At 48.2% G+C, this 25,226-nt stretch overlaps 2 protein-coding genes and 1 non-coding gene across 6 annotated transcripts in view; 1 reads left to right on the forward strand and 2 right to left on the reverse strand.

Moving 5' to 3' along the window:
* Positions 1-1,204: 1,204 nt before the first annotated feature.
* PIK3CD (phosphatidylinositol-4,5-bisphosphate 3-kinase catalytic subunit delta) lies at positions 1,205-17,089 on the forward strand. Its single transcript, XM_053452066.1, has 23 exons — positions 1,205-1,376; positions 6,184-6,353; positions 6,629-6,857; positions 7,354-7,577; positions 8,010-8,189; positions 8,364-8,507; positions 8,836-8,925; positions 9,278-9,496; positions 9,600-9,696; positions 10,641-10,768; positions 11,040-11,090; positions 11,372-11,539; positions 12,749-12,870; positions 12,959-13,102; positions 13,385-13,484; positions 13,912-14,090; positions 14,608-14,717; positions 14,795-14,873; positions 15,123-15,290; positions 15,494-15,617; positions 16,036-16,181; positions 16,603-16,735; positions 16,952-17,089. The coding sequence occupies exons 2-23, from the start codon at positions 6,213-6,215 to the stop codon at positions 17,087-17,089; spliced, it is 3,114 nt and encodes a 1,037-aa protein (XP_053308041.1). The 5' UTR covers positions 1,205-1,376; positions 6,184-6,212.
* Positions 17,090-20,487: 3,398 nt separating this feature from the next.
* The window catches only part of CLSTN1 (calsyntenin 1), a 28,548-nt gene continuing 23,809 nt past the window's right edge, over positions 20,488-25,226 (reverse strand). For all 4 annotated transcript variants that reach the window (XM_053452067.1, XM_053452070.1, XM_053452068.1 and 1 more), the window contains 7 exons: positions 24,474-24,622; positions 23,592-23,818; positions 23,123-23,293; positions 22,579-22,724; positions 22,083-22,218; positions 21,397-21,581; positions 20,488-21,039 (listed from right to left, as the gene is read on the reverse strand). In XM_053452067.1, coding sequence (XP_053308042.1) covers positions 20,839-21,039; positions 21,397-21,581; positions 22,083-22,218; positions 22,579-22,724; positions 23,123-23,293; positions 23,592-23,818; positions 24,474-24,622 — 1,215 coding nt within the window. In that variant the 3' untranslated portion in view covers positions 20,488-20,838. The remainder of the gene's footprint in view (positions 21,040-21,396; positions 21,582-22,082; positions 22,219-22,578; positions 22,725-23,122; positions 23,294-23,591; positions 23,819-24,473; positions 24,623-25,226) is intronic.
* Positions 24,991-25,105, reverse strand: LOC128470801 (U5 spliceosomal RNA). Its single transcript, XR_008346068.1, has one exon. It is a non-coding gene; the product is annotated as a U5 spliceosomal RNA (small nuclear RNA).

Below are 25,226 nucleotides of genomic sequence, written 5' to 3' on the forward strand. Positions count from 1 at the left end.
TTAATAATAAAAAAATATATAACCAAATTAGGGGGAAAAAACCCAGATTATGGCAAAAATGAAAATCCACGTAGATTATAGATTTTTCTTTTTGATTATTGGGGATATATGTAAAGACTCGAAAGACGCATTTTTCAGTTGCAGGTCAGTGGCGGGTATAAGGCGATGACATCATACTTGCAAAATATACAGTACGGGCACTGGGGGGTGAGGAAAAGTGTAAATTCACTGTAAATGAGCATTTCTTCTGTTTTCAGGCATTTCAGCGACCCGTAAAGTCAAGGTGTGGGAATTTTCCATATAGTTTAACCCTTTCCACACCTGGGAAATAAATATTATATATAATTGGAGAAAGACCAAAAAAAACCCACAAAACTTGCCCCGGTCCTGAAGGGGTATGTACTGCCTGCTGTCCAGGTAATTCGAAAAAACCTTTAACAGAAAGGTGCATAATTATCACAAAAAAAATGTTTTATTGCCAAAAAACCCTAAGAGAGTGTGTGTATGTGTGTATGTATGTGTGTGTATGTGTATATGTGTGTTTGTGTTTATGTATGTGTGTGTATGTGTATGTAAGTGTGTCTGTGTGTGTATATGTGTTGAGTGTGTGTGTATGAATGTATGTGTGTATGTATATATGTATGTGTGTGTATGTGTGTGTGTGTGTCTGTGTATGTAAGTGTGTCTGTGTGTGTATGAATGTATGTGTGTATGTATATATGTATGTGTGTGTATGTGTGTCTGTGTGTGTATGTGTGTCTGTGTATGTAAGTGTGTCTGTGTGTGTATGTATGTATGAGTGTGTATGTATATATGTATGTGTGTGTATGTGTGTGTATGTGTGTATGTATGTGTGTATGTAAGTGTGTCTGTGTGTGTCTATGAATGTGTGTGTATATGTGTTGAGTGTGTGTGTATGAATGTATGTGTGTATGTATATATGTATGTGTGTCTGTGTGTGTATGTGTGTCTGTGTGTGTATATGTGTGTATGTATGTGTGTATGTGTTTGTGTGCATGAATGTACGTCTGTGTGACAATGAAAGAGTTAAAGGGGTGTGGCTGACCTGCACGATCGCTGTCAGACATGACAGTCAAGCTCCCACAAAGCCCTTTCCACGCCCACCTTTCCAGTGGATACACGCTGTGATTCGCTGCCGCCTCCTGATCACGCCCATTCCACCTCTTATGGGAATCGCCCGGCAGTTGGAGACCGGCCTGTACCGGGGAAGGAGCTGCGGGCTGCCGCTGGAACGGGGTTCGGGCGCCGGGTCTCACTCCGACCCGCCTATCTGACATCACTGCCCGCAGACGGCGCTGTGCTTGTCGGGTTCATGCCGTCTGGATACGGAGCGCAGGGCGGCGGGGTGACGGCAGGTGAGAGCTGAGTATCCTCCAGGAGCCGGGCCTGTTATTGGCTGCACGGAGGCTGTCACTGCCTGCCGGTTACCGGCTTACACCCGGCTGACAGAGTGCGGGAGGAGCAGCGCTCCAGCCAGAGGCCCGAATCTAACACCAGGGGGTTAGAGGCTGAGACGGAACGGAAGGAAGTTTTACTTTACTGGGAGGGTAGTAGATAAGTGGAACAGCGTCCAAGCAGAAGTGGTAGAGGGTAATACAGTGAGGGGATTTAAACATGTATGGGATAGACATACGGCTCCTGAATCTGAGAAAGGAGCTTTGAGGGCCGAGTGGCTCTTATCTGCTGGCCAGTTTTATGTTATGCTCCTCTCAGGGTATCGGCTTGGCCCAGGGGCCCGTGTGAGAGCCCAACACACGACACGCGTGTCTCGCACTCAGCCGGGTGTCTGGTTTTTGTTCTTGTTTATAAACACTGTTGGAATGTGAAGAAGTTGAGACAATGTATCTGTCACCGTGTCCGCCGTTCAATGGCCAGTGACCCCCCTACCCCTAACCCGCCCCGGGGGCTACTGACGCGTCCGACGCGGGGTCGCCCCAAGAGCTGACATCCTCCGGGTATTCGCTGTGTTTTTGGGGATGAGGTGTGAGATGAGGATGAGTCAGCCGGACAGTAAGCGCCGTCACTCAGGGTGATAATTACAACGAGTGACACGGGGCCGGGGGGGTAAGATGCGGTTATGGTATCTGCCGCTTATAGAACGCCGAGCCGTGATATGTAGAGCCGGACCACAACATCGCATCAGGACCGTTTATCGCTCTGTGAAATGATTTGGTTAATAAAGTCCTGCTGTCGGGACAGGAGGGAGCATAAACACCGAGTTTATACCATATGCAGTGTATATGACATGCGTGTGTGTGTATATATCTCTCTCCTTCTGTATTCTGTGTATGTATATGATATAATTATGGGATACGTTAGCGGGATGCGGTTTCCAGGGCGACCTCTGCGCCCGGCGTGTGCCCCGTAAGCTCTCTCGTCACGCGTTGTGATCGCTCGCTGCCTCTTTGTTACTACGGAAAGTGTTATTTCAGTAAAGAATCGCTTGTCATGTTGTACAGCGCCGCGGTATATGAAGGCGTTGTATATAAAGAGATGGCCCGCAGGGATTATTGACTTATATAGCGCCGTCATATTCTGTAGCGCTGTACAGCGGGTATAACAAGTAGCGCATAACATAACAATTAGTCTTACAGAGCAGGTGAGGAGCGCCCGGCTCAAAGAGCTTACACTCTAGAGGGCTTTGCGGTTGGCGTGCGAGGCCGGGCCGTACGGCTGGGGGTTCTGGGACGATGCGAATGAATGAAATCCGTTAACGTGTTTGTTGATCTGTGTAGTGAGGGATTACCTGAGAAGGAGACTCTCCTGTCCTCTGATGGGAAGTCTGCAGACGATTGTTTGTTTTTCTTTGTGTAAAAACATTTCTTTGCTGCGGCCAAACAGAGAATCATCCGGCCCCCGGCTGCTCGCCCGTTTCTCCTGCTGTAACGACTCAAACCTTAATCGGTCATTTAGATTCATGAGCCGTATGTCTATCCCATGCATGTTTAATACCCTCACTGTATCACCCTCTACCACCTCTGCTGGGAGACTGTTCCACTTATCTACCACCCTCTCAGTAAAGTGAAACTTCCTTCCGTTCCGTCTCTGACCCCCTAGTGTTGGATTCCGGTCTCTCGTTGACGTTTCTGCACTTTGTTAAATCTGTTTCTGGACTTAGGTTTTTTTTTCTTATTATAATGTTTATTTCTTTAATATCTGCTGTTTTTCCGTAAAGCCGTTTCTCGTGGCCTCCGTTTATAACTTTTTGTTTTGGGGGATATTGGCACGGGGTAACAGGAACGTCTCGGGTCACGTGACGAGCGTTAAGCGGGGGCTGGAGGGAGGCGGGGTGTATGTGAGCGTGGATGTGTAAGTGTATGTTGGGCAAAGAAGACACAAACAGGTAGTTTGGGGGGGGTGATGGCACAGACCAGCTGCTGATGTTTGGGGCCCCTAGGGGTATTTTCGCACCCGGGGTCCCGTGGCTCCTCGTTGCGCCCCAGCTCCCTGATATTCGGCGATTCCGGTGTGAGACGGGGTCTTTTAATCATAGCGGAGAATTCAATGTTCTTTCTGATTGATTCTGTCGGTTGCTATGGGGATAAGAGTACTTTTCAGAACTTTGCAAAATGACTATTTTTATTATATCTGTACATTGGGGGGCTTTTTATTTTTATAACGAGCCCCCGATGTGATTTGCCAGCAGAAGGAATTTAGCAGCCATGAGAAAATCTTGTGTTTTTTGGGGGAAGTGTACCCCCTTTATGTATCCGTGCGGTTACCGCTGGGGTCCCCCGCACGGACCATCGCCCCCAAGCTAGGCTCCCAGCTGTAAGCTCTTCGGCCCCTCCGACCTTTGTTCGGTTTTGTTGATGGCTGCGAGCGAGTTCGTTTATTTAATCGTTTTTATGGCCGTTACCCGATCTCCCCGCGCCCGGGAAGCGAGGATCAGCGGCAGAAACGTAACGCCCGTCGGGTGTATCCAGTAATAAATACCAGATTGACCCAAATAATAATGTGGTGGTTTTGTTTTGTTTTTTTCCTTGATTTTATTCATGTCAGTAAAGTTGCTTTAAAAAATAAAATAGAAACTGCGGTTGCTTTGCGTCTGATTGGCTGGTATCTGTTTGGAGTGAAACTTTTCAGAATTTCTCCAGTTAAACAGGGAAAGAATCAGTCAATTATTGAAAAGGAGACGCACGTGGTTTTATTTACATCTCGATGGTGGATTTATTAAAATATTTTCTCGCATTCTTTCCTACCTAAAAAATGAATGATATAGCGCCAACGATTCCCGCAGCGCTTCTTACAGTCCCTGCATTCAGAGGGTCTGATAAATCTAGACCCCCGCGGGACGGAAGCCGTTGCGTTTTGGGGGAAATTTATCTCTGATTGTAAGAGAAACACGCGGGGAAAACCCAAATCTCTTTAGTTTCAGTACCGTTTGTTGTCACGAATTCCGCTCGATTCTGACTCAGCGAGGAAACCAAACTATACAAAGAAAAAACTCTATCGCCCGCCGGACCAAACTGCGCTTGGCTGGCTTTGACCCTTTAAGTGCCAGAAGGATGTGCAGCACGTGGCGTTAGTCAGCCTTCCAGTCCTCAAAGGGTTAAAGGTGCGGCCAAAGTCTGGCATTTGCGACATATTTGGGAGTAGTTCGTTGCTGGGTCACGGATACAAAACCTGAAGCTAAAGCTTTTCTAAGTACTTAACTTAACCCTTAAAATGACAGTTTGGGGAAAAAAATGACAGTTTTTTGTTTGCGCTCTCGTTATACTGGTTTGTATTTTGTTGGCTTTCACCAGTTTCCGTATAATAATAATAATAATAGCATTTCGGGTCAAGAAAACCAGGCAGACCAGATGGGCCGACCGATTCGCCTCCCAATTCTCTTTCCGTATCGCCTAGAGTGTAAGCTCTGCGTATACACTACATATATGCATCTGCATCGTGGCGGCGCACTGCGTGAACTACAATCTAAATAAAATACACAGCGAATTGTAGAGAAAACCCTAAACATGGCTTCCCCATTCCCATGCTAGATTCTGGAGCCAAATTGGGGAGGAAAACATGTTTTTTTTTGTGTCTGTAATGAGGTCATCTGCCCGGTGACTCAGATCTTACCTACTCCAGCGGAGAATCCCCCGCCGAACTTCGTTCATTTATTCCAGCGTTTCATTAATGTTTGCGGGAGGAGACGTTTTCTTTAGAAGTTGGGTTTCTGTTAAACTCATCAAATAAATTTTTTTTTTTAAATTAACACTTTTTATTTTTGTAAAATTTGTAACGTTAACTGTATGCATGCCGGTGTTTGGGCGCGGCGGAGGGAAGGAACGGGAGGGTCGATTTGTGAGGGGTCTGAGCAGCGCTGCGGAACCTAAGAAAAACAATCGCCAAAATTGTCTAAAAGTTCCAAATTTCAAAATGTTACATTTTTATGCATTTTATTTATTTGCACTTCTGCTAAACCATGAAGTTCACGCTGGTCTGAGCAGCCGAGTCGCCTCCTCGGTACACGCGTTTCTGATCCTTATTACAGCAGCAGCAACGGGGAAATATTTTTAATATCAAATAAATAAAATGCACAAATTAATACTTTTGTTATAAACGAAGGGCCGTCCTTGGTGCGGCTCACGTGGGAAGTGTCTAAGCTATAAAACAAGGTACCGGTACGCCATGAACACGCGGTCTGAGGACACGCGTGTGCAGGGCGCCGCTCGCTAACCTCCTAGGGGGTCATCGGCAAACTCCTTGGGGTTTGTGCCGAGAGCGACCGTTTGCCTCTTTACAGCCATTGGATGTTTCTTCACTAACCTCCTCCATGATGCCTTAAACAGCCAATCACAACGTGCGATGCAACCTGGCTGAAAACTATTTTAGATTAATCAACTTGATGAGTATCGAGTCGGTTGGTGTCCTCGGCGCCGGTTGCCATGCAGACAGACTTGGTTCTCGTGCCTCCTGGCATTGGCTGTGTGCCGTGGCGGTGATGGTATGTCCGAGGGCCCCATGGCACGCTTTCTGGTCCTGTTGGGTTATTTTAGGCTGCGGGGCTATCGGCACAATCAGACTCCCATCACTGAGACGTCGTCCATCTGTCTGCAAACATGGACGCCGCGAGGATTGTTGGTTGCTATGGCTGCTTCTGGCTTATAATGAGCGAACCGGCCAGAGCGTGGCTTCCCGCCTCTAATACTCCATCTTCTTCTCTCTTGCCAGGGCTGGTGGGGCGGTAGCTGCCGGGCAGGATGCCTCCTGGAGTTTACTGCCCAGTGGACTTCTGGGCCAAAGAAGAGAAGCAGAGCATCTCGGTGGATTTCCTGCTTCCGACCGGCATTTATCTCAACTTCTCTGTGCCATGCAGCGCCAGCCTAGGAAACATCAAAAAGGTACAAGAGGCCTCGCTTCACACACACGCATTCACATACTTACACGCATACTCGCGCCATCCTCATTCGCATACTCGCGCCATCCTCATTCGCATACTCGCGCCATCCTCATTCACACACATGAGTTTCCCAATGGATTTACACTGAACCACGTAGATAGTATTACGGCAGAGATTGACCTAGACCATGCGCCGCCCGGGAAAAATTACTTTCTAATCTCCGCCATTGTGTCCCGAGTAAGGATCCCCGCTGTTTTTTTTAAATTGTGTTTTCAGCTGCTATGGCAACGGGCGCAGCAGGAGCCTCTGTTCCACATGCTCAGCCGGCCCTCGTCGTACGTATTCACCTGCATCAACCAGACGGCGGAGCAGCAGGAGCTGGAGGACGAGCAGCGGCGGCTCTGCGACATCCAACCCTTCCTCCCCGTGCTGCGGCTCGTGGCCAGGGAGGGCGACCGAGCCGAAAAGTTACTCAACTCCCAGATCAGCCTCCTCATTGGCAAAGGTGAGACCCCAAAGTCCATAATAATAAAAAATGGTAGGTATGATAATGGTAATATTAATAATTAATAAATATAAATTATATATACAATCGCACATGTAGAATACAAGGGTTTGTGTAAAATGGCCTTTATTTCCCGTTCCTTGCCGCGTGTGACCCGCCGGGAGGTTCTGTGTCTGAGACGAGCGGAGAGGATCCTGTTTCACGGATTCTTCGCGTCGGATCTGATCTCCAGTTACAAATACATTTATTTATAGAGCTCCGTGGTGGCGTCACAACGGCGGAGGGGATAAAAATCAGCAAAAACATTGAAATTGACAATATATGTTGTGTTTAAGACATACTGATACAGGAGGAGGAGGAGGTTCCGGCTCATGGGAGCTTGCAATCTATCTGTTTGCGTGGCTACAATGTTGCACACGCGTCGCACACACCTGTACCTGCCTGAATCTGTTGGCTGCGTCTTCTGACACCCAACCCCCCCGGTCTCCCCGTCCAGGTCTCCACGAATTCGACTCCCTCAATGACCCGGAAATTAACGATTTCCGCTGCAGCATCCGCCAGCTGTGCGAAGAGACGGCGGTTTGCCGGCAGCAAATGGACTGGCAGGACTGGATGGGGAAGAACTTTCCGCCCCAACTTGTGGTGGCTGCTAAGATGTTACCCCGGGGATGGACGTCCAGCAAAACGCTCATGACTAACGTCAAGTTCGAAAGCAGCGAGGTACCGTCTGGGGGGGCTGCTCGGCGCTGGAGATCTGAACACACGCGGGTCTTTAATCCGTTTGTTTTCAGGGACCCCAAAATATGTGCACCTAAAGGGGAGCTAATAAAACTCAACACGTTTTAATGGCTTTGATCCACACATTTTTCCAGCAAATGCATGGATCAAAAGCTTAGTTTTTTGGTTTTTTACATTTTATTTTTTTTTTTCCCCTCCTCGTCTAAAGGCGAGGGTCTAAGCAGCTGGTGGTCCGTCTCCATTGTATTGCGTGAGCCCTTTTCCGGTTCATACCGGGATCGGCCCAGACCAACCAGTATCCTCCCTGTGATACGAGTCAAGCAGACCTCTCTCACTTTTCTTTTTCTCCTCTCCCCCTCCATCGTTCTTCTTTCCCTCCTTGAAGCCTCACTATATTTTTTGTTTCTTTTTCAGCAAAGCTTCACCCTCCAGGTATCGCCGATGGACCCCCCCATATCCCTCATCTCCTTGGCGCTGAAGAAAAAATCCAACGTCTCCGGCCAGCCGTTCCTGGAGCGGCCAGAGGAATACACCCTGCAGGTCAACGGGGTGCTGGAATATGTCTACGGAAACTACCCCCTGTGTCAGTTTACAGTAAGTGACGGATCTGGCAGCACCTCCGTACCCCAAATAACTTGGGGAGCAGTCCTCAACTTCCTGTTCTCAAGACCTGCATGATTATTCCTCCCCACTGGCTTCCCCCTCTCGTCTTCTTGATCTTTCCTCCCAAACCCTCTTCTGAGATCTTTCTATTGTCTTAACTTCCAGTATATCAACGGCTGCCTGCGCCAAAACCGCACTGCCCACCTCACCCTGGTGTCCTTGTCGTCCACGATACCGGACAAGCCCGGGGACTTCATCATCCCCGGCTCCAAACTGCGCCAGAAACCACCGCCGCTGCCAACCAAGAAGGTGAGAGACCCGCAGGGGCCACTCGTCACTCTGAGTGAGGGCGACCGTGCTTCCAAACGAGGAAGGCTCAACCTGTAGACATTCAGATGATCTTTAAAGCAACGTCCACAATCCCCAACCTAGAAAGAATTCATTTTTGGGTTTTTTTTTGTTTGTTTTTTTTGGGGGGGGGGGTTAGTTTTGGTAAAATTACCCTGACTTCCCAGCTGATGTAAAATACGAATGGGTAACGCCTTCTGCTCTTCACTAAAAAACTTTTTTTATTATTATTAACAAAAAAAAATTATATATTTTATAATATTTTTTTTTTTTTTTTTTTTTTCTTCAGCCGCATTACTTCTCGCTCTGGAAAACCGAGCAGCCGTTCTCCATCCACCTCATTCAAGGAAGCAACGTAAATGCAGACGAAGGATTAAAGGTTAGGGGGCGCTCGGTGTTTGGGGTGGGGGGTCTTGCTTATGGCGAGCTGGTCCGGTGTTGAGTATTCACGGTCACGGAATAAAGGGCGACCGGGGGACAGCTTCCGGTTGCCGTTCTCATGGCGTCCGCACACGCGGCCCGTAACAAATCTTTTTGGGGTAAAATGATATGGTCTGTCTCGTGGCCCCTGAGAAGTATCAGTTTTGTCTTTTGAACCGTAAGACGGTGCAGAAGACTTCGTGGCGTAATGGAGCCGCTCTAGACCTCAGAGCTGTCCCTGGTTCCGCGGTGCTAGAACCCGGAATGTTCTCGTCGTGGGTTCTGGTTGCTCCTGACTCCAGTTCTCGTAGCTCCTGGTCCAAAGCGGTCTGTACCACGGCAATGAACTCCTGTGCAAAACCGTGGCCAGCAGTGAGGTGGACGCCACGTCGGACCCGGTGTGGAAACAGACCCTGGTGTTCGACATCTCCGTGTGTGACCTTCCGCGCATGACCCGGCTCAGCCTGGTGCTCTACACCGTGGACAAGTCCAAGAGGGCCAGGTCGACCAAGAAAAAATCCAAAAAGGCCGTGAGTTTCATTTTTCTGTATTCCCGCGGCCCCCCCGCAGACGCGGGTTTATTGATCCCCCTTCGGCAGGTCTTCGCGGTGACCCCGTTTATTTCTTGGGCAGGATTACCCCATTGCCTGGGTGAACACCATGGTTTTTGACTACAAGGACATGCTGAAGTCTGGGGATTATTCTCTCTGTATGTGGTCCTCGTTTCCAGGTAAGGAAAAAGAAAAAAAAAAGTCATGCGGACTTGTTTCACTCACTAGTCAGTCTGGACGGGTGATTAAGACTGAGCCATTCTACTGCTCCCCACAGGCAGTATGATAAGGAGTCGGGGGGGGGGGTTGTCTAGTAGATTGGGGCTCAGAATACAGAGCAGCTGCCTGAAAACATTTTCTGCAACCAAAAATAAAGTTTTAGAAAGCGCGCAATGTTTTGGGAATTTTTTTTGATGTTTGTAGTAAAAGGTTTTTTTTTTTTTTATGTATCTATATTTTCAAACCTGTTTTTCAGGAACAATATGTTGGGTTTTTTTTTATTTTTTTCACTTTTTATTTTTTGTAACAACAAAATGTTACTTGAAGGGGGTTTTCGGGTTTGTTTTTGTTGGTTTTGGGCACGTACCCGGGGCGTTCCCGTCCGCTTATTCACAAGAATCGTTGTTTGTTTTTTTATTTTTTCTGCTTCCTTCCCCCTCGGTATCTGTCAGCCGCTCGCTTCACCACAAAATTCTGTAGAATTACACCCGGTCAGAACGTACGTAGAAAAGCCACACGACAGCCGCGCGGGGCCACAAATAACCTCTATTAACAAGTGCTACTGGAGGAATGGGGCAGTAACTATGGAAACCGTCATTCCCTAATTTCTTTATACAATATGACTGCATAACAGGGCTGGAGTTGCCTTATGACCTCGTGTAACATGTATTTTTAATTTTTTATATATATTTGTGAAATTTTATATCGTGAAGTTCTTGTTGATTAGTCGAGAACGTGGTCCGTTACATCGCGGTTGCGTAATCCAGCGCGGGGTCCTCGCGGCTTTAAATGCTCGCGTTCTTGCCGGAAATATGAAGCCCGTCGGGTCGGCTGAGAGTTGTGGTCCTGCGACGTCTCCCTGTCTGACATCAGAAAATGTATCGCTCCCTGTCCTGTCTTTCAGATGAAAAGGGGGACCTCCTGAACCCGATGGGAACCGTGCAGTGCAACCCGAACACGGAGAGCGCGGCCACCCTGCTGATCTCCTTCCCCGTGTTCGAGCACCAGGTGTATTATCCCTCCATCGATCAGGTAAATCCGCGCCGATGCTGCCGTCGGGTGTCACTGTGTTCAGCGCTGTACATGAAAGGGTCCTCCCTGTGATGTGCGTTTGTTACACGGACCCCAGAAAACCTCCGCTTACCTACATTGTTTCCGGTTACTTTCCTTGGATTGTAACTATGACATCACAGCTCGCTGCCCCGAAGTTTTATCTTATAATCCTTTTATTGTATCCGTTTTGACGTCTGTTTCATCTTCGGCCGGCGGGGCGTAATTTATATTCTGTTTGCCCGCGTTCTAGATCCTCGAGTTGGGAAGATGCAGCGGAGTTTCCAAAACGACCCCCAGTGAGGTAAGGAGCGGCGGGGAGGGGGGGGGGGCTGATTGTTCTCGGTGGGAACTCGTGTTCAGAAGCTCTTTGCTAATATAATAGAAGACGAGAGCGGCCGCTCCGCGCTTTCTCTTTAATGAACGTTCGCCTCTTTGTCTGAATAATTGGGTCCGGGCTCGGAGAAGCCGCGTGACGAGGTGCCGCGTGCGTCACTGATACATAACGAGGAGACCGCCGAGGCTGTTAGGAGATGAAATGCAGCAGGTGCTTCAGTGTTTTTTGTTTTCTTTTCCCGCGAGCAGAAGGAGCAGCTCGAGGAGATCGTGGAGCGCAAGGGACAAACCGAGTTATACGAACACGAGAAGGACCTGGTGTGGAGATTGCGTTACGCGATCCGAGATTCCCACCCCGAGGCGCTCTGCAAAGTGCTCCTCGCCACCAAGTGGAACCGGCACGAAGATGTCGCACAGGTGACAAAGTAACCAGTAATCTATCCCTCCCCGGCACCTTATACCGTGATGTTGGAAAAACCTGGTTTTCTCATTTTTGTTCCAATAAACTCCCTTTATCTGCAGACCTGGAGCCGCCGGTGCTGTCAGTCATGTGATATTTTGGGTGACTTTCCCGGCTCAAACACCACACTGAGCTGATGCTTTATGGCGATGCTGATGAAGTCCCTTCCTCTATAGATTTCCATTAGTCAGAGAGTCTGGCTGGGTGGCTAAGACTGAGCCATTCTATTGTCCCCCACAGAAAGTATAAGGAGTCGGGGGGGTTTAGATCGGGGATCAGATAAGCCGAGGGAGAATCATACAAATGGCTGATATGCAGCTGCCTGAAAACATACCGTATTGGCTCGAATATAGGCCGCACTTTCCCCCCCCCCACTTTAAGTCTTTAAAGTGGGGGTGCGGCCTATATTCGGGGTCTAGCGCCCGACGCCCGGGACTGCATGTCTAGCGCCCGACGCCCGGGACTGCATGCCGGGCAGGCAGCGGGGTTAGGATACAGATCCCCCGCAGCGGTGCAGGGGACCTGTATCCTACTCCCCGATACGCTCAGACAGCCTCCCCTGCCAGCACTTCCCACGGGGGGGGGGGGGTGCCGGCATGGGAGGTTGTCTAAGCGTACCGTCCGCACGATGCGTTTTACCTCTGCCAAACCCCCCCCCCCCGTACATACCGGAGCAGACTCCCGGGTGTCTTGCGGGGGACATCTACGCAATACGCGTATACAACTTCCAGTGCTGGCACATCCAGTGCCGGCACCGGAAGTTGTATTGCGTAGATGTCCCCCGCCGGCCCCGCAAGACACCCGGGAGTCTGCTCCGGTAAGTCGGGGTGGGGGGGGCAGAGGAGGATAGTGGTAGCATATCTCGGGGAGGAGGACAGTGGCAGCATATCCTGGGGGAAGGGGGGTTGGGGACAGAGTGGCAGCATGTTTTTTTGGTGCTTTTTTTTTTTTAAAGAAAAAACTTTTTCTCTAAAAAAGCACCAAACTTTTAGGGTGCGGCCTATATACGGGGGCGGCCTATATCTGAGCCAATACGGTATTATCCAAAATAAATGGTTAAAAAAAAAAAACATGTTTTTGAGAATGTATTAAAATAATTACACATAATAAATTAAATATTTTTTTCTTGGTTTGAGGTAGTAGTCCTTGCCTTGTGTCTCCAACAGATGGTGTACTTGTTGCAGTCCTGGCCGGAGCTCCCCGTCCTCGCGTGCCTGGAGTTGTTGGACTTTAATTTCCCCGACCGCTACGTGGAGTCGTTCACCATCAGCTGCCTGAGGAAGCTGACGTGAGTGCTGCTGCCGGGGACGGGCGGCTCGATCCGGCCGGCGGTGGGGTTTTTTTTAATGTTTTTTAGCTGTGTTTTTGTTCCGTAGGAACGACGAGCTCTGTCAGTATCTCCTGCAGCTGGTGCAGGTCCTGAAGTACGAGTCTTATCTCGACTGTGAACTAACGAGGTTTCTCCTGGAGAGAGCGCTGATCCACCGCAAGATCGGCCACTTCCTGTTCTGGCATCTTCGGTGAGCGGCAACCAGTTACCGAACGCTGGTCAAAAACCAGGTTTTTGGTAAAATTCTTTCTAATATCGCCGTTCCTGTCTCTACGGCAGAGGCGGCTCCTTGTAAGGGAACGCGCTTCGTGTTACTTCATTTTGGTCCATTTATTGTTGTATATCCCAAAAATACATCCTGTGCATCATAAACCATTACTATAATCAGACTATGAAAAGTAGTGTTTGTTTGTTTATGAATCTTTCAGATTATTGAAGTTTTTTTTCTCTTCCCCTATCCTCACCTTTTCAGCTCGGAGATGCACGTTCCTGCCGTGGCCGTCCGGTTTGGCCTCATTCTCGAAGCTTATTGCCGGGGAAGCAACTACCACATGAAGGTGCTCATGAAACAGGTAGGGCGCTTTCTCAGATCGCATCCTGAAGGGGCCACAATTTGTCTCTTCCAACAATTTGCTATGTATGTAACCTGCCGGCAGATCGGCCCCATCCGGCCCCTGTCTAGTCGCCCGTTTCTCCTGTTGTAAAGACTCAAACCTTAATCAGTCGTTGGTCTCGTCTTAGATTCAGGAGCCGTATGCCTGTCCCATGTATGTTTAATACCCTCACTGTATTTTTTACCGGTTCAGGAGTTGATGGGTAGAAGACTGCCCCCTACTGGCCTAATTTTATCCCAAATATTTCCCAGTCTTCACTTCTCGATAAGCGGCTTATTTAAATATCTTTATAATGCGTTGTAAAGAGGCGTTGGGCTTCGGATGTATTTTGAGGCACGTGGGACGACCTCCCGCCTGGCATCTGATCGTCTTCTCCATGTTTCAGGGGGAAGCGCTGACTAAACTGCGGGGTCTGAATGAGTTTGTGAGATCCAGCGTGCAGAAGACCGGCAAACCGCTGGCCAAGGAGGCCATGCACATGTGCCTGAAACAGGAGAACTACCGCGATGCCCTCTCACACATCTACTCCCCGCTGGATCCCAACCTCATACTTACCGACGTATGGTGAGCGCCGTCCCGTTCGATGCGTCCCTCTGGGTTGGACGGGATTCACCATTAAGCCTGACGTTCATGCATGCGCTCCTTACTCGCCCTGCTCCCAAGCTAACAGGTGTTTGGAGGCAAAAAGAATCCCCCGATGTGTCTCGTACTGGAATAAATGCCACCTGATTGCGCAAACACCTGCAGGAGCGATGTTCTGCTGGGGGGGGGGGAATGGTTACATGGCTCCAAGGTCCATATCGGGCTTCTTATAATACTGACTGTTTGTTTCATATTAAAACGAACTCTAGTAGCGTTGTTCTGTATTCAAAGTGCCAGGACATCCCTAATTGCTGATTAGGGGGTTGTACTCGCTGGATGTCCCCCCCGATGGGGTCGCTTCTCATGATTTAATTGCGATGGCTGAACGCTGTGACCTCGGACCATGCGCCCCCCTGCCGTTTTCTGACATTTTATTTGGCAGCCTAGCGCCAGGGGGTCCTCGCTCCTCCTTACCTCGTTGTAACCGTCTCTTCCGCAGCGTGGATCTTTGCACCTTCAAGGATTCCAAGATGAAGCCCCTTTGGATCGTTTACAACAATGAGATGTCCGGCGGGAGCCGCATCGGGATCATGTTTAAGAATGGAGATGGTAAGATTAACCCCGCGGGGTCCTGGGACTTGTCTCCTGATGAGGCCGTCTGTCTTACTCTGTGTTCTCTGGCGCAGATCTGCGGCAGGACATGCTGACCTTACAGATGATTCGGCTGATGGACTTCTTATGGAAGAGGGAAGGTTTGGATCTCCGGTGAGGGAACCTTCAGTACTTGATTATATAATTGAACTTTTGGTAGAAGCCACGTAGAGGGCCGGTGGGTTTATGGAACCCAGCGAAATATTTTTAAAGGGTCTTTTTGTGAAACCATGCTTTTAAGGAAGTGAGCAGCGCTTCAACTGCTGCTCCTTTTCTTACTATCCCTTACAGACTGTGGCGGCAAAGATGGGGGATTTATTTATATATTAAGCCCCCATGTCTCTCACGTGTTTTGGTTTTTAGGGTGACTCCTTACGGGTGCCTTTCAACGGGGGACAAAACCGGCCTTATTGAGGTTGTCATGCGTTCCGACACAATCGCCAACATCCAGCGCAACAACAGCAACATGGCGGCAACGGCGGCGTTTAACAAGGACGCCCTCCTGAACTGGCTGAAGAGCAAGAATCCGGGGTAAGCGAGCAGGTCGCGGAGGTGGTGGTGGGGGGGTTGATGCCGACTTTGCTTCGTCCACGTGCTGGATAATCGGTAATTTAAGGTCACCGGAAAGGCTTTTTCTGACCTTTTTTAAGACTCTTGTTGGCTTTAATGAACGCGCCGGGTGGTGACTGCCTGGCCCGGCTATCAAATATTCATCGTCTGCTCTTCTCCGGCAGGGACGTCTTGGAACACGCGATCGAGGAGTTCACGCTCTCCTGCGCTGGATATTGCGTCGCTACGTATGTTCTCGGTATCGGGGACAGACACAGCGACAACATCATGATCCACGAAACCGGCCGGGTGAGTGAGCGGTCGCCAACATCTTCGTGTCGCAGAGCGCGTGTCTTGCCGAATGGACCCGGCTTTTTAGTCTCTTATACACACTGCTCGCCAGAGTCCAACGCAAGCAATGTATAGGACAGTAACTTGGTGGCCATATATGAAGTGTATATATGTGTGTGTGTGTGTGTATAAAATATATATAATATGACTGCAGACTCCCAATACACCCATCTCGGTGTTCCAATGCCTTGTTGGACTGCGTTTATGGCTTACAGATGTGCATTGTGGGTGCGTAAAGAACGTATATGTATCGTGACAGAATGTATGAACATATATATATTGTGACATACACCGAACGTTAGACTGAAGTTAAAAGCTCTGGTCTGAATTCTTATTTTTCTCCATTTTTTTTTTATTTTTTTATTTATTTTTCTAGCTCTTTCACATAGATTTTGGGCACTTCTTGGGTAATTTTAAGACCAAATTTGGCATCAAGCGAGAGCGCGTCCCCTTCATATTAACGCACGACTTTGTGCACGTCATCCAGCAGGGGAGGACAAGCAACAGCGAAAAGTTCGAGAGGTGAGATGCGGTTATCCGACGATTAGAATCCAGTACTAATCCCGACAGCTGAACGTTTATGTATAGATTGTAAGTTGTCGGGGTGCGAGTCGCCTGTACGTTTCATGAAGCTTACGTGGAAGTCTCTCGTTAAAGTGGGACGGTCACGGTTCTGTCGGACGCACGAACCACTTCAATGGTCGTCCGTCTCATTTGTAGCTGATCGCTGTGATGCGAAAAAGTCCAATTTTTAGTATTAATCAGCAGACCATAAAGTGTTAGGATTATACCCAAAAGTTAGAAAGGTAAGGAAGCTCCTGGTTGGCAGTCGGTGCACGTCGGGTAACATTGCAGACTTTTAAGCAGAAGGAACAGCTGAGCTTTAACTTTTTTTTTTTTATTATTATAATAAATATTAAAATACTTTGTATTCCCCCTTTAGGTTCCGTGTCTGCTGTGAAAGCGCTTACATGATCCTGAGACGTCACGGCGCCCTCTTCCTCAATTTGTTTGCACTTATGAAAGCCGCGGGTTTACCGGAGCTCAGCTGTTCAAAAGACATCCAGTATCTCAAGGTAGGATGGATTCAAGTGTTTTTAAGGACAAAAAAACATATAATTCTTACAAATTCAAGGTCTGTAAAGAGTTGAACTTCCTAACGGACGGGGCGGATAAAATGCTGCAGCTCCGCTTTTTAAATCGGGCAGTGTGGAAGGCGCGTTTACTCAAAGAACCGTAAATAATAAAATAATAATAATAAACGTGTTTTTATTCTCGGTTCTTCCCATCAGGACTCCTTGGCGCTCGGTAAGAGTGAAGAAGACGCCTTAAAACATTTCCAGATGAAATTCAACGAAGCTCTGAGGGAGAGCTGGAAGACCAAAGTGAACTGGTTCGCCCACAATGTGTCCAAAGACAACCGCCAGTGACGGATTCATCGGTGGGATTCCAGAGCCTGCGCTGTAGAGAGAAATGGAAACGCCTCTTTTTAAGGAGTCTGCTGAGAACTGATGGTCCGGGCATCGCACAGGTACTTCACCACCCGGCCCCGACACTCTCAGTCACCATCGACTCGCTGTGAGGGTCTTGCTCCTTTTTGTAACGAGCCGGCAACAAACCCCTAACTTAAGGACCTAAATATTGAATGTCTTCTCACGCTGTAAATCTGCGGACTGGTGAAGGACTCGGAGTCCGTGTTTTTGGGGCGCTTTGACCAGGAGTTAGTACTGTAGCTTTATGCGATTTGGATGCCAGGTCAGGCTGGGGGTCCGCGAGGGTTCTCGACCAGTCTGTGAGGATTGAGTGCTGGGGGGCAAAGGGACAATGAGATCCATGTTTTGATGGGCACATTGCCACCAACTATGGCGGCCTTAACCATTACATTCATACCTAATATTATTATGAGTTTGCCGTTCTATCTCGGGGAATCCTGAACTTATTCTAAGAGCGACGGACGCTGTCTGCAAACTGCAGTCACAGGCTGAGTGTTAGCTCTTAAACCTAGCACTCAAAGGGTTGTTTGCACAGAATGAGTACGGTAATTAATAATAAAAGCACTCGTACAACAGAGATTTATCTGAGACCTACGGATCGGGCTGTATCTGAATCCGGGCTGGAATCTGTGAAATTCTGGCATTTTTCGGGGTATTTAATTTCAATTTGATGCCTGGAGGGGCCGAGAGGTTCTTCTATCACTTGGGTACTGAAAGAAGCGAATGGTTGCACTGATCTAGATAACAAGTCGTCCTCTGCCGGCTTTTCAATGGATCTGAACGCCTTTTACGAGGCAGCGGCGCAATAAACAAATGCTGTGTAATTATGTTAATAAATCTGTACATTTTGCATGTTTTGTGTAAAAATGTTTTGTGAGTTACAATAGATTGTTTTGGATGCAGTTCCCGAAGACTTGAGATAGGAAGTTGATCAAACTTACAAAATGCACGTTCCTTACCCATGGACCTTTTTATCGCGTTAACGCTGGCTCCTGAAGTCCGAATACACCGCGCATGCACAACTTTCTTATGAACACCTATTTCCGCGAAGGAAAGGGCTAGAAGCAGGGGAGATGTCCCGAGCAATTAAGTGAGTAGAGCCCAGAAGACACTTTTTAGGGGATCTTACCACAAATTCTGTGCCCTGGGGCCGGGCCGCTCCTCATCGTGTATTATTTCTCGTAGAAGTGAGCAAATCCTCAACCCTCGCAGGTTTTCTGTGAGCCTAAAAGATCAGAAGGCTGGTGATTTTATTATTTCTGTCTGGCTTCTCCTGTGCTAGGGGTCGGCTTCCCCTTCAAAGCCCATTCATTGATTTATTTATGCATTATACAGGGCCATGCCACCTCGTAGAGCAGGATACCTTCACCGGGGTTGGTCTTTCATAATGAGTTTATTTAAGCTGAAAACCCCTGGTTTAGTGAATACACCCCACTGGATTTCATCGCTTTACAGAAGAGAAATCCTTCGCGGGGTGGGTGGATAGAAAACTAACTGACGAGACGGCGCGGACCCCGTTTCCCGACATATAAAACAAAAACGAAGGAAAAGATCCGTATCTCGTATTTAGAACCAGAAATTTATTGTAGCTTATAGACTGTTCAAACTGACCTATCACCAATATACAAATCTGAAAAGTTATAATCGTCGCGGCTACGTACAGCATCGGGAAGGTTCGGACGCGTTAGCGGGTGCGTTTCATGTCGCTTTGGGTTTTTTTTTTTAGTCTAAATACAGCAGCTACGGTGATATTAAAAGGGCGGACAGATCTACACAATAACATGAACACAGGACGAGCGGCAGACAGAAGGTAAAAGGCCCCGGAATACGCGAGTGCGAGCGGCTATACTCAGAACGTTATCACATCGTTAAAACCAACCCCCCCCCCATATCTTACGTAGAAATCTAAGAATTTACATTTATGATAAAAAATAAAACCTAAGCCTTTTAAGCCTGCAGCTTTCTCCATAATGCCCCCCCCTCCTGTCTTAGGAACCTTCAAGGGCCACATCCTGCACTCAAAGGGTTAAAGTGCCCTTTTTCTGACCCACTCTCCATAATTACCCCTTTATCACCTTTCTAATCGATCAGCTCCATTCCTTAACCATCTGTCCCCTTCATCCCATTCTCTGTCTTTTACTAAATTACAAATCCATTGAAATCTAATTAACCAGAAAGTTAACATCCATGAAGTGCCCACTTACAGAAACTACCCCGCTGTACCACCGCCCCCTGTCATACTACTACCCCATCATACCACCAATCGCCCCCATCGTACCACCAACAACCCATCATACTACTGCCCCGTCATACCACCAACAACCTGTCATGCCACCCCCTCTTACATGACCATCTGGATGGGGGGGGTTAAGGACACAAAAAAAAGTAAAGATTCTTAAAAGCCATCATTTATATACATGGAGCCAAGCTCAGCGAGTACAACAGCAGGCGAGTCGACAAACACATCTAAAATAAAAACCGCCTCCACCGGGAGGAGGAGAAAGGCCAGAAGTACCTACATGTATCATTCCTGCTTGGCAGAGATTTAATGGTAGAATGGATCGATACATGTGCTGGCGCTTGCAGGGGTCGCTCCAGCCCCCCCTCTAAGGCCAGAGTATTTATCGTAACATATAGACAGAGCTCTGCTTTAAGCAAGACAAGCTACTGTATGCTTTAACTACAACTCCCATGATCCTCAGAAGCCTTATACTCCATGCCGATAAACCACAACTCCCATGATCCCTCACTCACGCTTCATCTGACTTCATAAGTCAACCCCACTTGGTACTTCAACGGTAACCGAAGCCCAAGAAGTTCGGCTACGCGGTCCCCGGGGTTTCACAAACAAAAACTAACGAGCAGGTAATGAACATGCGGCGGTAATGCATTAACTCTTTGAGTGCAAGAGGGTTAAGCAATGCAATGCTTCCTTGTGGCACACAAAGGGTTACACTCATTTTTGCCCCCACAATGCTTTGCGCGTGGATCGCTTTGCGCAGCCGCAGACCTCGGCCAGCCATGGGGGGAAATTTAAAAGTCACCTCACTGAGGCTCCACAGACGACCAGCCCAAGGGCCACCCAAATGCCAACCTGCGTTCCGTCAACCTGAACTCCACTTACACCACCAAGATGGACATAATTACATCGATCCTAACGTATTTACAAAAAATATTAAAAAGTTAGTTTCCCGGCTGCATTTCCCATCCCCCGTCCCCATCGAGAAGCCACTCATTGCAGAATCGGTTATATTATTCAGAAAGCCGTCTTCCCCGCCAGGAACACCCCGTCCCTCCGCCAGAGAAAAGGGCGCTCGACTGGTTTTTGCCAATAATTTTTCAACATGCACTAATTCAGAAAAAATCAACTAAAAACAATAAAATCACTGGTCCTTTCGGAGTCCGTGTGCCGCCCCCCCACCACCAACTGAAATGTTTGCATCGTCCGGAAGCGAAATAAGGAATGAAGTAAGAGGTCCAGAGGTGGCCGCGTCCCGACCGTCGGGGGTGTCGGAGGGAGCGCCGGCAGAAAGTGCAGAATGGAACAAGCTTCGTGTTACACGTCCCCGGTCACCAGGGGGCAGAGAGGAGGCACGCACATATCCGTGTGTCTGGAATGGTATTGTTCATGGTGGGCTTGTGGGGGGGGGTTGAGTGTGACTTGGGGTGATGGGTGGTGTTGGCAATCAGTAGGTGAGAGTGGAGTCGTCCCACTCGAGCTGCTGCTGCCGGTTGACGTTCTGCTGGTCCTCCTCGGGCTCTCCATCCTCTTCCTCGCTGCTTTCTGAATCGGCGCTGGTGATGTCATCTTCCTCGCCATCCTCGCTCTCCTCCTCATCGTCATCCTCCTCTTCCTCCTCCTCGCTGCTGTGCTGGTCTTCATAGGTCTGCGAATACATGAATGGAAATATAGCATTAAATAATGGAGGAATAATCTTTCATTACTATCTTGTTTTTAGAATTATCCGTGGAGCTCGTGCCCTGGAATTTCTGATAAAGAGTCTCCGGGGGGCCGAATCCACTAATTACATTCATCACATTAAAACGCGGCACTTCTATCTCTCCCTCACAAAAAGCGTACATCAACACAACAGACGAGCGTTGGGCAGAGGAGAACAAAAACAAACAAAAATAACGCGAGCCAAATAAGTTATTTCTCATCATATTGCAGAAGCTTCTAAACCCATAAAAATATCCCGGCCACGCGTCTGATGATATGATTTTTATCACCGGATAAATCTTACCTCCATGGGGTTGACGGTGATGGTCAGAGCGGAGTCGTCCCAGTCCATCTCGTTCTCCTTGCCTCCTTCCTGGTCCCTCACTGTCCGCTGGTGCGCGGCGCGGATTCGGAAAACTCCCAGGATGATCATGAAGACCAAGAAGCTGACGCACACCACGATAACAATGGTGGCCGCGCTGGGGACAACTGCGGAGGAAGACACTGGGTTAGACTACGACGGTGACAGACGAGTGCCGGCGCCGCCAACAATATATGGAGCTGGCTCGTGAAATGACCTCCGGACTAAAGCCAGACCCATCAAACCTACCCACCCACGCCAAGGGACTAAAGCCAGACTCATCAACCCTACCCCCCACGCCAAGTAACAGAGCAGGTAATTAACACCTCCTGGATCTCCATATCCACCTCTTTACCTGAGCAGAGTCCTAGCATTTTTTTTTTTAATGGTTACTTGGAATTCTATAATCAGCATCCATAATAAATGATACTGTCGGGCCAATTCCGATTGTTCCTAGAAGTAACTCATCGTTCACACAGAAGGGGGCGCTGCTGAGTTTGTCTTTGTGATAAAGAAGCATTAAATAGCGAGCATGGATTGTAAAATACTGAAGCATTGCCTCGATCGTACCGGCAGCCCGAGCTCCGTGGAGCGGGCCAGCGGGAGGCCGGGAGCATCCACCGACGTACCTGATGTCGCGTGAGGACTCGGTAGGTTGTGCCCAGAGAGGTCAGAGAAAGATCGGTGGACCGGATGGACAAACTGAGGCTGGGCTACGATGTGGTTGGGTGCCTCTGCCGGGCTGGCCGTATGGATGACATTCACCTGACGGGCAAAGAAATGCAGGATATAAAAAGTCTGAACGAATGATTCACCCCATATTATCGTAATAAAGGGACTGATGAAGAACGAGAATACGGTCATGGTTATCGGTCAAAGTTAGTATCTTGCACCCTGGGTTCTATGAATTTGGAACATAAAAATAACGATTGATAAGGATCGTCATGTCACTGGGGCTTATTCACTAAGCAGTGAACGTAGAGTTGAAATGCATTATCTGTGTAATATGCAGGAACGGTGACCGGTTTCACCATCTGCTTCGGAAACATTCAATTTTAAAAACCATCATTTTACATTCCCCAAAACACACAATCTGACTTCACAAAACATCCCCCCATTTCTCACCTCCACCTGGAACTCGTTGCTGTTGTAGCGCCCGTTCAGCTCGGAGCACGCCAGCTTGAACTTCCGGTCGAAGAGGGAGGCTGTGTTCCAGTTTCTGTAGCGGATCAGATGCAGAACCTCCTCGTAGTTCACCATTGTGTCAACACCTAGAAAAGAAAAAGGATCCCTTTATTTAAGGACGCGATTACTTGATCCAGTGAGAAATCAGAGGCCATTTTGGAGTCTAAGGTGGACTTTTTCCACTTTTTGCCTTCTTCTGGATCAACAGCGGGGTTGCACTTGATGGACGAGAGTCTTTTTTTCAGACTAAAATTACTTTGTTAGTATTTCACATTCCCAGCAGCCAGGAACATGCGATACTGCATCACGGATCATCAAATAAAACCAACGCTGCTGGACCAAGTTACCGATCAGATCACACTGATGTAAAGCAAGACGTGTTAAGCTATGCATGTAGACAATCAAACTTGCTTCAAGGTGACGCAGAGATGTGAGACAGACTGAGGGCTGAGCGTTTGCGGAGGTCCCTGAAGCGTTCACTCACCCGTGATGACCATGCCGAGGTTGGAGCTGCTCGTCTCCAAGCCCTTCTGCTGCAGGTGGGTCAAATCTACTTGCAGACTCTCCTGATCCGGGTTCAGCTCTTCTCCCACCACGCTGACCTCGCAAGTGTCCAAGTTATGCATGATTTCCTCAGAAACCAGGGATTCCTGAACTAAATGATAATAGAAAAATAAGCACATTATATATATATATATATAAAAATGTGCATAAAAGGAACCCCTAAAGGACATCCCATGTCTGCTTTGGTACCACAGGCTGGTTCTTAGCTCATTAAATATGTTTTTGGGGTACACTATGACCTCAATTCCACTTTTTACATACTTTCCTTAATCCTTGGAGTAGGGTCAGTCGGCATAAGGCATGGCACCCGGCCAACGGCGAGTTACCACCGCATTGCTGCTGGCGACAAAAAAACCCCCAAAACACTTCATCCGTGAGCCCAAACCCACCAGTGGGATCTTCGTCTTCATCTTCCTCCGGCTCCACTTCCCTCGTGATCGTGCTGATGATACGGAGTTCGGGGAACAGGGCGACCCCCTCGCTGCTCTCAAACTCCGAAGCGGATCGGGCGAAGTGATCGATGCCGCTGACGCTGATCTTGGGCTCTTCGGGCTGAAGCACCATGACGTACCCATCAACATCCGGGATTGTGAGGCACGTCTCTTCGTTGAAGCATCTATTGGGTAGAAAAACAAGCGGTTTGATAAACTAAATTCAAGGTATTTCTTCCAACGATAAAAAGATCTCTTAAGAATAAGACAGAGAAATCTACGTGTCACTAGAAATAATGATTTCTACATTCGCTTTTTGTCATATATCGTAATTTCTCATGGTAAGATGTGATCTCCTTATCAGCGTCATATCTTCATTAGCTCAGAGGACTCAAGGGCGCTCGGATCGCTTTGCTGTCGAATATAAATCCTCATCATCTCCCAAATCCCTGCAGCGGGAGGGTTATTATTAGGTAATAATCGTACTCTCGTCGGTCTCTGCGGAACGCGGGACGCCATTATATCTCCATGAATGGAACAACAGATTACACGAGATCCCGCCACCTGCGGCTCTGGGATTTAACCAGCCTCGTTAGATTCTGACGGAAAAAAACCCACACATTCCCAACATGAAAGCAGCGCATGGAAGCTTCCACCTGTTCTACACTCCCATCACTCTCAGTTATTCCAAATTAATCAGATTCTGATGAACTCTAAATCAAGAATCTTTGAGGATCATTAGTAGCTTTTACTCTGTTTTTACGGCGCGTCGCCCACCGAAAAGGTCTCTGGGACCCCGGCCCCTGCCGGACAGATCCCCCCCCCCATGGTGGTACGTACTTCACAGAGGTGGTGATCTTAAGACGCCGGATCCCAGGAGTCGGGAACTGGCGGGAGTTCAGGTAGGAGATGTGCTGCATCGCCTGGTCGAAGCGGTCGATGTCGTCTCCTTCCAGGGTCAGCGTGGACTGGTTGGGGCTCAGGTTGATCTGAACATCCAGAGACAGCAAAGGACAGAATAATAAATTATTCACAAATATCTGACGTCCCACAGCATTTCAACGTTCATAAAGTCCACAATCATGTTTGAAAAATGATCTATTACTATAGCAACCAACAGAACGATCCCGCTGATCCACTCTGTCGGTTTACACGCACAAGATACCTTTAAGACAAGACCCCCTCTGCCCCTCTCTCTCTCTTTAATACCCCTGCATGCAAAACCTCTGGCTCCTATTGGTTAGATTTTTATTTAATGAAAACCAGCAATACCAAAAATGCTAATTTCATTCATCAGTGATTCATGGGGGCAAATAATGGATTTCTTTTTTTTTTTTTTTTTTTTTTTTTTTTTTTAAGCCCAGCAAACGCCAGGCATCAAAAAATTGATTAAGACTCATGGTCGTTCCTCCCCACGGAAATCTTTAGTAAAAGGCGAAAGATTTATTCGGTCTGAAGAGAAACCAGAGTATAAATAATGGATTTCATTCCCTGTGGAAACGCAGCCCCGGGGTCTCCCTAACCGTCCCGGAGCATCCCACGGAGAAACACGTTTAGCGGCATCGCTTTTATGTTTAGATAACCTGCTCTCTT

This window comes from Spea bombifrons, chromosome 12, assembly GCF_027358695.1.
Source record: "Spea bombifrons isolate aSpeBom1 chromosome 12, aSpeBom1.2.pri, whole genome shotgun sequence".
NCBI lineage: Eukaryota > Metazoa > Chordata > Amphibia > Anura > Pelobatidae > Spea > Spea bombifrons.

Bases quoted from the DNA above. Each gene is read 5' to 3' on its own strand.
- PIK3CD (XM_053452066.1), top strand. From the start codon at position 6,213: ATGCCTCCTGGAGTTTACTGCCCAGTGGACTTCTGGGCCAAAGAAGAG. The intron at 8,190-8,363 runs GTAAGTGACGGA...CTTAACTTCCAG, and splicing joins ACCCCCTGTGTCAGTTTACA to TATATCAACGGCTGCCTGCG. The intron at 10,769-11,039 runs GTAAATCCGCGC...CCCGCGTTCTAG, and splicing joins ATTATCCCTCCATCGATCAG to ATCCTCGAGTTGGGAAGATG.